Here is a 13459-nt window from a genome sequence, read left to right as displayed (position 1 = left end):
CTTTTGAGATTCTCTTCATAAGCAAGGGCGCAATCCATTTATCTCCAAGTAGTTGGTAGAGTGATATTTTACAGGTCTACATCGTAATTGAACTCATATGACCTATCCTATGTGAAAGTATGACACATTAAAAGAGGAAAATAATATGCACAAGTACCTGCATTTTCATGCATTTCGATAAGCCTTGCTTTGACATCAAATAATTTGGGTCGTCTATGTCGCTGGAGCTCACAGCACTGCATCATCAGCTCATACTCCTTTTCTTCAAAACACTGCTCAAAACGCAGTACCTCTTTACGGTTCTTAATCTATAAAGTATTGAAACATTAGTGTTAGTTGTATCCCTTTGCAAAAATTATAGCTTCCGATTAATTCCAAGGGTGGATTCAGGAAGGTTGGGGAAAAAGCACTAGAATATATAGAATAGTTGTTTTAATTCAAAACTAGATTAAAATGTATCTATAGGAAAAACAATATCTTATTTTATAAAGTAACCTTTTCAAATTATTTCGGAAGGTATGCCTCCGACGTCCGGTGACCTTCGAGGGTTGGAGACTTTTGCTTTCCCTTCTTGCACTTACAAGAGTTCCCCCTCCTCAGCTATCATTTTATAAACTCAGAATCGTCGTTCTTTGATTCCTATTTCTCCAGTTACTATCGTTAACTTAACTTGCAAACATGTTTGGCAAAATGTTAAGAGCATCAAACTTATAACTGTGATCCTCGTGCCTTGAAATTCATTTACAAACACACCATCTTGAAAACCAATCGCAGCCTAATGGATTTCATAAATTTGCAATTGCCTAATCTAATGTTCAGAATGTGCCAGTGAAGTGCATTAATTCCTCCACTGGAATGCACTTTCCCAACTTACACACAGAGAAACCTCTTCATCCTTCCCGACGTGTCTGTAAGGGAGGCATCCATAAGTGAGCGCCTCGTACATCAGCATCCCAAAGGCCCACACATCAGAGGCAGTGGAATAACGGTGCTCCAAAAGACACTCTGGTGCTTGCCATCTCATCGGCAGCTCCTCAGCTGTTGTGCTGATAAATTCTGGTAGACAATCATCCACTGAACAATAGCTATACAGTGAATCCGGATCTTCAGCTGGAAGTAAAATAATATGACTGACTGCTCGTTTGGAGATTACTTTTCAATGTCGCAGTGACTTGGGGGAGATAAGGGTTACTGCTGTTGAGATTAACTGAGTAAAGGAGGGGTGAACCCGCTTAAGCTAGGACTTCGTCGCTAGTACGAACCTCTGGCACTCAGGGTTTGGCTGCACTGCTCTTTTACTGGGTCATTTGTACGGTATTCAAAGAAAGAGCATCTGCCTCCGAATTTTATTGAAATGCTGCAAAATTCCTTGTATTTGCTTCCACGGTGACTTTACGTTCGTTATCTGAGTAATTATTTTTATTATACATTCTGGGCTCTTACTTTGGTTCGTAAGCTGCTGTAAGGATTGCATCCCACTCAATTTGCAGACATAGTTGTCACCCACAAGCACGTTTGTTGCCATGACAGCGCGGTGTACGAAGTCCAACTTCTCTAAGTACAACAGAGCGTCGGCTATGTTTACGAGCATCCTAAGAAGCTGGACTGGCTGGAGACGAGGGCTGTTTTCGCGGGATCGCCAGACAAACTGCAAAAGATTTCCCCATTTTTCAAATGCTGTGATAATATGGTACGGCAAATGTTTCGTGTCGTAGCCTAGGAGAACAGTAATGTTTGGGTGTCGAGACTCGTTTAATATTCTCAGACAATCGGCTTCTCTGATTAGCCTCTCTCTAGCGTTGGTGGAGGGACTGTCCTCCAGAAGGTGCTGTTTCTTGACAAACAGGACTTTCACAGCCACTTTCTTTCTTTGGAACATCCCATGCTTGACAAAGCAACCCGAGCTTTGGCTTACTATTGTTTGGTTGATTTCCAGTGTCGGTGTCCTGTAGATGGAGGACAGGTGTTTGATGTGAAGGTCTTCGGGAAGGTCATGCTGCAAATTTTGGTTTTTGAATAGACAATGAACCAAAAACGTCCTTATTTCTTTATCAGGACAGAGAAGCACTTCTGAAGATCGCCGCTGAAGAAATGCACGACATTCCGGCCTTCTCTGCACTTTTGTATCTTTAAGGAGATTCACTAAGCATCCACCTGCTTCCGTCCTCACTTCTGTATCGTAACAGGAAAAGCGAAATACACATGAAAAGTCACAAAGGCTCATGACACCGCTAAGATGATTTTTGACTTATGATTTTAGCAGAAAATTGTATAAGCTCGTGAAATGAATTACACTGAAAAAAACCAATGTGTTCTAATTTCTATTCCAAATATACACCACGTACCCATTTTGTTTTTTTTAAAACACATGGGGTGACATGTCTGAGATCATGCTTTCTATTCTTGTTGTAAGAACTACTTGAGTTCAACTTGAAGCTTCTGTCTCTAATTCAATTTAACAGCCTTTGATTTTATTAATTTAGGAAAGTTCTATTTTTAAGGCTCGGCCCACCTTTCGTTGCGTTGTTCATCGCAATATCTGATAAAATCGACCCTGCTAACAAACAAAACCTCCAGTCATCTCCACCACCTCTCTTTAAATACTTTTCCACGAGAAGTCTGAATAGTTTCATGGCCCGTCTCTCAGTCTCCATTTGTGGAACAGGACGCTCACAGTATACCTGAGAGGAGCATGCATTCAATCAAATATCGATCAGTAAATGAGCTCATTACTTAATTGGTGCTCCTCTTTGCTTTCGTTTCCGTCAGAAACAAGCAGTGAATGGTAGCTGAAAGGGCAGCTTGATGCAGCTGAGTTTTAAATTGATGCCAAGGAAAAAAATAAAGGGCTTTGCGTTGATTGAAAGTTTTAATAGTAGGGATATGAATGTTCTTGGGCCTGTAATTTCTGAAAGTACCCGAAACAGCAGCCTCTTCGTTTAATTCTAATAACTTTTAAATGGAATTTTCAGGGTGTCATTTCAGATTCTGAGAAAACTGGATATCAGGAGTTTGGAGCCAATTGGGAAAATGACGACAATGTCCACTCATCAACACAGCATTTGTACTACAACGGAGTTTGCGCCAACGTTAGATGGTTTTAGGCAAACCAATGCGGGTGTTGATCAGATTTTTATTCAAAAACACTCGCATTGGTTTGAATTGTTTAAGGCTCTCTAGACTAGTCAAAAAAATAAAAAAGTCAAAAATCAAAGACTTACCTTCCCATGAACATAAATCAAGATACAGTGCAGATCAATCCACTTGCTATTCTTCTTGAGCCCTTGAAGAACCTTTAAATCGCCACTGGTGATTTTCCGGTTTGAGCAAAACTCTTGGCACTCGTCTAGCAGCACTTTCAACTTATCTTGAGGTTTCAACAGACACGGAATTGCCTCCTGGATGAACTCTATCGAATATCGGAAATCATCCTTCTTTTTGTTGTTCAGCTGATCGCCAAATTGTTTCAGCTCTTTCTGTAGCTTTTTAAGATCTAGCTCCAGGGTGTCGATACGCAAATCCCCCTTTCGAACTCGCTGTATCATTAGCAAGGACAAAATACGGCTGTATACGTAAAGTTTGAGTTCTCGTTCTGAATGTCGGTCGGTTTTGAACAGTCCCTCGGGCGAGAGAAAAGATGACCTTATAACGACTTCCGCAACCAGCACGTTCTCGTAGCAGCTATCAAAGTTGTCCTTGCAGATCAAAAGAAGAAGCAGCTGAAGAGCTTGCCTTACGACTTTGGCGCTCTTTCTGCTGCAAGATATTCTGGCTAAGATCTCGTAGATTTTCTCATTGCAAGAGAAGAATTTACCCCACGATTCTTCTAGATGCGGGAGAATTTCATGGAGTATGAAATCTTCTTTTTCCTCTTGAAGTGAACGTGCGTTGTTGTCCATGTCACAAATGAATTTCACTGGGTTTTCGAGAAATTCTTCAATCGACCATTTAAACGTGACGTCTCCTGAAATCGTTGTCAAAAAAGAAAAAATCATGGATTGAAACTGTAACTGGAGTGTATATGAGATACATAAATGCTACGTGACTCGTAAGGGAGAGTCTGGATGCGCAAACGGACTTATGATATTATTTCCATGATGGAATGTGATGACAAAATTAGATCTATAAATCAGAAACAAGTATTTGGTATTTAATTGTATATCTATTTTAGCTAAAAGAGGGGCACCGTGAGAATCATGAATACATCTAACTTCAGGGTTTATCTTTTAACAGTCATTTAATTGAAGAACAACAAGGTCGACAAGTGGCTCAAAAATTAACTGACAAATGAAAAATGTACTCTCCCACCCCCGAGACCCTCTTAAAGAGGCTGGACAGTATTATTTTCATCAGCTGCCTTCGTACGAAGTCGATCAAAAATTCCTCCGCGCTTTGCGATAAAAACGTTGAAAACGTTTAAGTTAGCGGATTAAATCCCGGTGGGTAAACTACGGAGCAGTACTTTCGTTTGGTTCTGCTTATTGCGCTGTAAAACGTGGCTGCAACATTTTGGTCAGTTGATGAAACCCCTAGTTGGTGTAACCATTCGGATCATAGGCGTATGGGCACTTTCGGACTTAGGGGGGTGGTGACCTTCTTGCCTGAAAAATTTATGCAATGTCCGAATGCGTAAAGAAACGTTCTCCCACATCTAATGAAACTGCTATAATTGCAAAAATAGTTATATTTAAAGCTTGCATGCTCACTCAATCAATCATACTCTATCAACAGTCTCAATCCGAGTAAAATCTCAGTAAAACTTCTTAAAAGAAAAATTACTTATGAGTTTTGGAAATCACACCAACAGCATTATTTTGTAATGTTTTCTCTCTAGTTTCGTTGCCCGAATCATGAGTGTTTTGCCCGAAAAATCACATAATTTCCGTAGCTGGGGGGGGGGGGGGAGGCTGCAGCCCCCCTCACCCTCGCCCCCCCCCCCGCCCCCCCCCCCCGCAGCTAGTACGCCTATGATTCGGATGACACCGAGACGGTTTTACAACTTTCATGTGACAGTATTTTAATGGACTTAAGATTAGTTTATGACATACCTTTCCCGTAAAGAATGACTTTACTCGGCTTTGCATTCCACTTTTGTACTTTCTTTCCATCTCGCTGTTCACGGTTAATCAGGTAATAGGAGCCTAGACAATTCTCACCGACTTCAATTATAGTTTCCTCCGATGCTCCGCGGCCATTTTCGGGGTTGACCTCTTTCGATGGGGAGTTGTTAGGAGACTGTATTGCGCTTGTACTGGGCTGGTCAAGATTTTCCTCACCTGAATAACGAGAAGCATAAAGGCAATATTTGTATACTGTTGATTTTTATTTATCGTTACTTGAGGTCTTACTTCGTTACTAAACATGTGTTGTTAAATACCAAATGTATGAAGTGGCCTTGTGTGTACAATCAACTAAAATATTTAGCGATTATGGCCATGTATGGAGTTAGCGAGAATTAAACTATTTAACCTTGCATGTACAACGGCATGCTATCTCAGCGTTTACTACATCACACTTATACCTATTGGATGATTAAGAGGAGCACCCTTGATGAATGCTCCTTTCTTAACAACAACAACAACCGGACCACTGCATTTTACAACGATGTCAGTGCCGTACGTCTTCTTAATGACAGGTTTACATCTTCCACGGCTTCCTGGATGGTCATCTGAAACATGAAATTAAAAAACAAAATAGCTGGCTCTACTGATTGGAAAAGGCTGCTCATTCCCAAAGTAACAAGGGCCATTGCTTTCAGAACTTTTCGCTATTACATGAACTCATATACAAACTTACTCACCCGAAATCTGTGAGGAAACGTCGGAACTTGAGTAACCAAAACTTGATCCTAAAGAGAGAAGTAAGTGCCAGAATTAGCATATAAAAGTATAACTAGTAGTAATTGTAGATTAAAGAGTGCGCTCTAGTTTTGGTAGACTTGGTATGTTAAAAAAACAAAAATTCTAGGGACAGCATTTTATGCCTGAGCTGTTAGGTAGGCGTGAAATTGGTCTCCCTTTAGCAGGAGCGAAAACAAATTAATTGATCGCAAAGCACGTGCATACGAGAGGGTTTGTTCTCGTTTCTACATGTATAGTGTAATATTAGTTACGACCGGTTAGTAAAAAACATGGACTGCAGTCGGGAGGCGACATTTAGTCCGCAGTCCCCATTTTATACCTGAGTCCGCGCGAGTTTTATGCCCAGTCCGTAATGCTCAGTCCGCGTTTTATACATAAGTCTGTGTTTTATACCCAGTGCGTAGTCCGAAGTCTGCCTTCCGCAGTCAGCAGTCCACAGTCTGCAATCCGCAGTCCGCAGTCCGCAGTCCACAGTTCGCAGTCCCCAGTCCCCAGCGCATATTTTATACTGACCGTGTAAATCGACACCAACCATGTTTGTTCCGTTGGTATGCGAGACGACGTGCTTTTAGGACCAAAACTAGGACAATTATTTTGTTAACAAACACGACTTTGAATCGCCTTGGCTTTGGGGTAACAGCTACAGGGCATTTTCACTTCTGAAACAATGAAAGGGAGGACATGTTCGTGTACCAAAACAACCCTGTGGGAGTTGAACTCTTTTCCTACGTAAACACTTTCGCTAGGTTTATGTTACCTAGTCTGTGCACAGAAATCTAGGCCAGCAAAGTGAAACTTATTTCCTCCTTTGATTTATTCAGCAGAAAGCAGCGTTGGTTTCGGTAGAAGAGAAGAGGGTACACAACACACAGGCAAACTACAGCTTTCTGTCTGTACGAAAAGTCGTACACATTTCGTGAAGACATGTCCACAAGATTTTTAAATGCCATTAACACTGACTTCGAACTTTAAATAAATAACTTCAGTATCCGCTACAGTCCACAATAAGCTTCCTCGACACTCGAAAGTCCGCAATATTGCGCAACACTCGAAAGAAAGCACATGGACAAACATGGACATGACGTCATTCGCCGCTGAAGAATTTTTTGGGGGAGCCAAATTGGTGTCCCCAAATTCATAGATCTCGAATTTTTCTGCATTACGCGATTAGAACTGCGTTCTGTGGAACGCAATAAAAGAGGGTTTAAGATCAATGTTATAGGAAAAGTTAACACAAATTAATGTGGGGAAATGCTGAGTAATAAGCAAGCATAAGGTATCAAACAACAACAAGCAGCCCGGCATGGGCGAAGCCTACAACAAAAAGGCGTACGTGCCGTTTTCATATCGGAGACTCCATAAAGATCACATTTCGTACGACTGATCGGCATGAAATACGCTTTTGACCTGGCTAAACAGGATAGTGTGGTTTACAGGATTCTACATTGGCAAGACAACCGAGTGGCACGAAATTTTTGCGGAAGGTTAATTCTGCGGATCGGCAATTTTTTGTATTTTGTGGGAGCTAATTTTTGCGATTGTTAAAGACTGTTTTTTTCTTACTAGGTATAAATTTTTGTCATTTTTAGGGAGTTGCGTTTAATTGAAATAACACGAAGAGATATAAAGTACGGTAAACGTTAGACTTGCCACAAGTTGACCTCATGAATTTCAGAGTAGGATAGCAGCTGAGCGAGTGAAGCGAGCAGCGAGGTTTTAGGTTGTGTGGCGGGTAAAGAATAAACAAGACGAAGGACTTTGTAAAAGTGTAAGACAGATATATCAGTGTCAAAGTGATTACCAGTTAAGAAGTCCCCTGTATATGCGTGACGACGCCAGTTTCTGTAGACTCACGAGTTTAACGGAACTAAAATATCTACATTAGCCTTCAAATTTCGTGCTAAATATTCTCACATTAACTGGTAATGTTTAAGCGCAAAAGCTAATTTGTAAAAGTATATTTTTACGTACATTATGTACATTGCAAACATTTGCAATCGCCTACTCGTTTATCGAAAACAAACTCCGTGCGACTGATGCAAGTATTTCCCCTGATCAATAAAAGTAGACATCAGTATTTACATTGCCGTTCCTTGGTTCAGGCTCACTCTTATAGATCTTACCTTCAGAGTACTTTTCTACCTATTCCAAAAAATATTCGACTGAATAAAAAATGCAATCAAAATACAGCCAAGGTTAACATCCCAAAGCCAAGGCGATTCAAAGACGTGTTCGTGAACATATAAAACTTATAAACAAGGACAATTCCCTCAGATTTTGATAAATGCTACCGTCGAAGCGTTTAATTTCACCAAAATCCAACGATAAGAGCACAAAATAGCGAAGCCCACGGCGACTGAATGGAAAGGAAGATCCAGCGCAAAGACGAGCTCATATGGCCTGCTCACATGCTCACATGTTCGTTACATGTCTTAGTAACGGTACCAGTTTACTGGCCGTGACATGCCCCTGCAAAAGTCAAGCGGGGTGGCCATTTTGGTGTCCTTACAGGAACGTGGATTTTTTTCTGCATATAACCCTCCACAGGAAAACCAACTCCAGAAAGCCAAAAGTGAAAATCAGGCTTGCGTTCTCCGAACGCAATAATGAAGGGAAAAAAATGCTAAGGTACCTGGAAGTTCTTGGACCTTAGGTACATTGTTTCTACACCACTGCCATTGCCGACGTTGCCACGACAACTCATATTCTTTACCGTCAAAACATGAGGCAAGAGGAAAGACATCTTTGCTATCTGCAACCTGAGAAGCAAAAAAATTTAACACTCCCATTAAGGCTTTGCTCAGGTATAACGTTCTCATGATCATATTATTCAGATTGTTCATACCCTAACTACAGCTAGAATCCTGACTAACATTCTCCTAATTTTCTTTTATCCCTTTCTTTAGTCAGTTATACTCATTAGTTCACATTAAATTTGACTGTTTTTTTTTTTCCTTTGAGATAAAATGTAGGAGACATTAAAACACTATGAAGAAAGTTCTAACAAAACCAGTTGCCTCGTTTCCAGGATTAGTAGGACTAAAATGCAAGACATGGTTGCCACTGACATTACTTTTCAAAATTTCCTGACTTTCCCCTGATAAAAATACAATTTCCCTGATCATATAAATACAAAATGTCAGATATCACGATCGAGTCTTCTAGCCTCCCCTAACAGGCGCCCTTTCCACTTCTTCAAAAAATAAAAATATCACTGAGATCACAGTGACCCCAGAAGTTTCTTCCAGCCTTCATTGGTATTGAATCAGCCTTCATTTTTCCTGACTTTTCTTCAAAGTGTCAATTTTCCCCGACTTTGAAATTTTTTTCCCTGACCATTCCTGACCTGTAGCAACCCTACAAGAAACTTTAAGTTTGTAAATGTAGAATAGTTGACGTGTATAGACTTTCAGCTTATGGCTTTATTTGATATACAGGGCGCCATTGAAAACCACACGTGTCGTTGGCTCCCTGTTGATTAGAAATAACCTCCATATCAACATTGTTAAACGAAGAGTGACAACAGTTCCTGGTCACTTCTGCCGTTTTTACGTTAAATGTACCCTGGCTGCAAATCATTAAATGACACCTCTAATGTAATCTTCGAGTATAGTATGGAAAAATTGCGAAAACTACTTAACATGCGTTTGTAATTCTTACATAAACAAACAAGATCTCCTTGGTTAGGCGAAATACATAAGTCAGCAACCAAAACTCAGAAGCGGCGGATTGACAACGTTCCAGGAAATACTCAGCTGATTTCTGTCTAACGGTCAGACCCTCACTGTCTGCCGCAGCTGTAAATTCTGGAAGGCAATCAAACTCAGGTCCTGTGAATGAAAGTAAAGACAATTATTACATCTTACATAAGGTTCCGCTACCTTTTCAGGTAGTTGCAAAACAGCTATTATACCCAACTTCAAAGCTACAGATGTACGGTCTTAGAAAAGTACTTTATTTATTATAATAACTTTACATTGTAAATACTCGTTGTATTCAATTTTCCAGTGATTTTCTTACCTTCATTAACTGTTTTGCAGTTAAGCTGTTGTAAGGAGTCCGTAGTATTCGACTCGGGATCGCCCTTGTTTCCCACAATGGTGCGTGAATGTTCTGAAGACTGGCGAGCTTCAGCTGTGTTAACATGCCTCTTGTAAGATGCATTTCTTTCTGTACTTAACGTCAGTAAGTAGCCCAACCTTTGATACGCTGTGATGGGTTGATGCTGGACTAGTTCGTTGCCTGAACCCAGAAGGAAGGATATCCCTGGACTCTGGAGATATTTTACTTGTCGTAGACTGTGCGCTTCTTGAAAATGGCTGGCTTGAATCAGGTGGAGACCATTTTCTTTCCATTTGAGTGGCTTAGTTGCATAAAAAGTTATAACATTTGCTTTGCCACTTAGAAACTCTCCAACTTTGGGAGACAAAATGAGGCTTTGAGTTAGGCTTGCCTTCTTGGCCTCAAGAGCGTGATCTTCTTGCTGCCAAACTGGTTGTTTGCACTCCGCTGTCTTCATATGAATTTCTAAAATAGCGGAAAAAGGACATACTCATTCAAAATAATCTTTCGGTGCTTAATACATAAACATCTAGAGAAACTAGCCCAGGTAATATAGGGAGAATACCTCCCTAAACTCCATAGTTTTTTGAAGCGGAGATAATACAGTGATGGCGAGATTGAGAAAGTCAATAAAATTATTATTGTTGAGTGTTGCAAACTATGACAATGTACTTGAACACTACTTGATCTCCGCGTGAACCCGCTTCAACCCAATTCGGCACAGTGGACAAGTACAGTGACCAAAGAAGACTCAAACAGCTTGATAGGAAAAAAATTATAGCCAAATGCATATACAAGACAGACTGCTATAAAGGTCTAACTTTAGTATATCACCTTTCCTTGACGTTCTTGAAATATCATCATCAGAATCCGAGCTTTGAGCCTCTGATGATTCACTGGACGATGTGTCAATATCTCCTAAATAGCCAGTTTCTTTGAGGATATCCTTTTCAATTTGATCATCTTCTTTTTCACTGGTAAGATCTGTTTAGTTGTAGACAAATAAGTCAACACGCCCTTTGACGTTGATACAAAGAACAAATGCTGTGTTAACAATTATTTCTTGTGAGGCATAATATAAGACAAGATTCTTTGGTCCGTGTCTCTGGTCCAAACTGAAACGACGTGATAAGCAGCGAACGATACTGAACAATTTTAAAAATAACATTAGACAAAGAGACCTTACTGTTTTAATTCAGGGCACCTGGACAAAGTGTGTTATATGCACTGCTTGATGAATTTATATATCTATTTAGTATAAATCTACTAGTGTTCTATCACAAATGCCGCTCTCTGACTGGCTACGCTACTCATTGTGATAGATAGTGAGTACAGGGGCACCCAACGGATCGTTTCGGTAAATTATTTGTTCGGAAGGCCTTTAATCCCCTCTGATTTTCTGAAGAGAATTGTCACCTCGAACTTTCGTGATATGAGAAATTTAACGTCAGGTCAGCTATCATTTAAAGGTCAGCTATCATTTTCGGAAAGGCGATAAGACCTAAGGTTTTCGGGGAATGGACGAAAAAGCCCTAATAAATTCGAGAATACTCAAGTTCCCCTAGAATAACCGAACAGATAAAATTTTTTAGCGCAACCTAAAATTAACCTACAGAGCTTTAAAACTACTCCAGATAGCCTAAAACAGCGTTTAAAAGCATTTGAGAGAAAACGGTCGTTGGGTGCCCCTGTGAGTAACGTAGCAGTGTGCCCTTGTTAACAAAATGAATAGTTGACGAGCGCTGAGCCCTCGTCAACTATCACGCAATAGAAATCTCGAGCTCATAATGTAAGTGTGTAATAGATAGACATAGTGGGTAGCGTAGTCAATCAGAGAACGGCATTCGTGATAGTACGCTAGTAGATTTCTACTAAAACTCGATAGAAACACGGTACATATTTTCTATTTCTTAAATAGTGACAAATACTTTTATTATGATTGTAAATTTAAGCAATAGACCACTCTTTCTATGGGTTTACTGAGTGATTTACACGCGTTTCGAGTGTTCTCCCAACTTCCCAAGTGGCTCATTGCGCCGGTAAACCCATAGAAAGAGTGGTCTATCGCTTTTATGAAATCAGGCTACGGGAGGAAAGTTTATTGTACTTTCGTGATCAAGTTGCTTATTCTCATCAAATTCATGAGATGACGCGACCAACCAATCACAGTGACTGAAAGAATGAAAACACAGACTCCGCGCCGGACACGAAATCCGCAGGCAAAGCGACGAAGACATTTCACACTAAGAAAGTTTTTTTAAGAAAGGAAGGAAAAGGTTATTGGTGAAAGACAAAAGGTATATTAATTAACTCAAAAGTATTCTGACGGGGAAATGCAGGGATTCGTAAGTGGAATCGGTCATCACGAAAGTAAAAGGCTGTACGAAAAGTGTGCAAGTAGTCCAAACTTCATGTGCTTGACGAAGCGATTCAACGCAGTGTTTAACGATAACTTTCCAAAGTTTTGCGAATAGAATAAAGGTTAGTAACAAAAACGCTGCTCCCGAAATTTATTCAGAATTTATTTACTTGTGCTGAAGGCTATGAAGTCCGTGTTTCTCTCTGTATTTTCCTAAATGAAAACTATTGCTTGAAAGCTAAGTTTAAGGAAATCAAATTCATTTATCGTGTAATGCATGCATGCATGCATTGAGTTTAAACTCAAAATTTCTGATAGAAAGAAATCTTTTCCCTGCTTTTTTGACAACCCAAATAGATCAGTCAAGCCCAGCTGACTTCGTCCTTCACAGACTGTGTAAAGTACCGAAATAAGTGTTTAAAACTTACTTAATCTTAAACTCAAGCGTAACCGGAGTCGGCGTAAAAGTTTTGCCGTGGAAGAAAATAAAAAGCTTTATATGACGACCAACTTCTGGTCCTGTTCTTCCTTGCAAATTTCCATGTATATGTTGAATGAAAAGAATTCGTGTTGTTGGTTTCTCAGCCAGTGAAAGGGTGTCATTATTTGCTATCGCTAGAGTTCCGAGTTCTCTAGTTCCCGCCTACAGCTGCCATAGATCGGGAACCGTGGTTTACCGGTACAATGGAACATAGGTTTAGCAACTCTATTGACCAATCAGAGCGTGCGTAGTATCTCAGTTATTTTATAAAGATTAATAAGTTTATGATTTACGTTCTTACCTGAGACACAATTTTAACATGTATACATATTTATATCTCTTATTAATTAACTAGTTATTTATTTCTATTATTATTTAGCTCTTATTAACTGAGCAGGTCTGTATGAGAGAATCTTGACAGAGGTCTGTACACACGACCGAGGTCAAGATTCTCCCATATAGACCTAATAAGCTCGGTTAATAAGATGTTTATCATATGGCGCAAACAAGAACAATTTAATTCAGTCGTTTAATGTAACTGGTTTGTACTAACTGACATTTTGCTTGCGAGCGGCGATAAGCTGAATTTGATTCTGCCAAAGTTTGCTCGTCCCCTTTACTTTTTCTTTCTCGTCAGGCTTTTTGGCACTTCCATAAATATTGTTAGATTAAAATAGTCAATGATTTGCATTTTAG

General features: G+C 40.0%; 1 protein-coding gene and 1 long non-coding RNA gene across 8 annotated transcripts in view; one reads left to right on the top strand and one right to left on the bottom strand.

The window, feature by feature from the left end:
* LOC145468917 (uncharacterized) overlaps positions 1–13459 on the top strand; it is a 117473-nt gene that overhangs the window by 49991 nt on the left and 54023 nt on the right. The window lies entirely within an intron of this gene.
* LOC145468870 (uncharacterized) overlaps positions 1–13459 on the bottom strand; it is a 47285-nt gene that overhangs the window by 13850 nt on the left and 19976 nt on the right. For 6 of the 7 annotated variants that reach the window (XM_081452567.1, XM_081452568.1, XM_081452569.1 and 3 more), the window contains 12 exons: positions 10758–10907; positions 9882–10388; positions 9522–9691; positions 8494–8620; positions 5801–5848; positions 5522–5668; positions 5049–5276; positions 3222–3964; positions 2513–2681; positions 1444–2172; positions 875–1110; positions 158–308 (listed from right to left, as the gene is read on the bottom strand). In XM_081452567.1, coding sequence (XP_081308693.1) covers positions 158–308; positions 875–1110; positions 1444–2172; positions 2513–2681; positions 3222–3964; positions 5049–5276; positions 5522–5668; positions 5801–5848; positions 8494–8620; positions 9522–9691; positions 9882–10388; positions 10758–10907 — 3405 coding nt within the window. The remainder of the gene's footprint in view (positions 1–157; positions 309–874; positions 1111–1443; positions 2173–2512; positions 2682–3221; positions 3965–5048; positions 5277–5521; positions 5669–5800; positions 5849–8493; positions 8621–9521; positions 9692–9881; positions 10389–10757; positions 10908–13459) is intronic. The other variant, XM_081452572.1, reaches the window with a different exon arrangement.

This window comes from Orbicella franksi, chromosome 14 (assembly GCF_964199315.1).
Source record: "Orbicella franksi chromosome 14, jaOrbFran1.1, whole genome shotgun sequence".
Taxonomy (NCBI): domain Eukaryota; kingdom Metazoa; phylum Cnidaria; class Anthozoa; order Scleractinia; family Merulinidae; genus Orbicella; species Orbicella franksi.
This window is presented reverse-complemented; position numbering and strand designations above follow the sequence as displayed.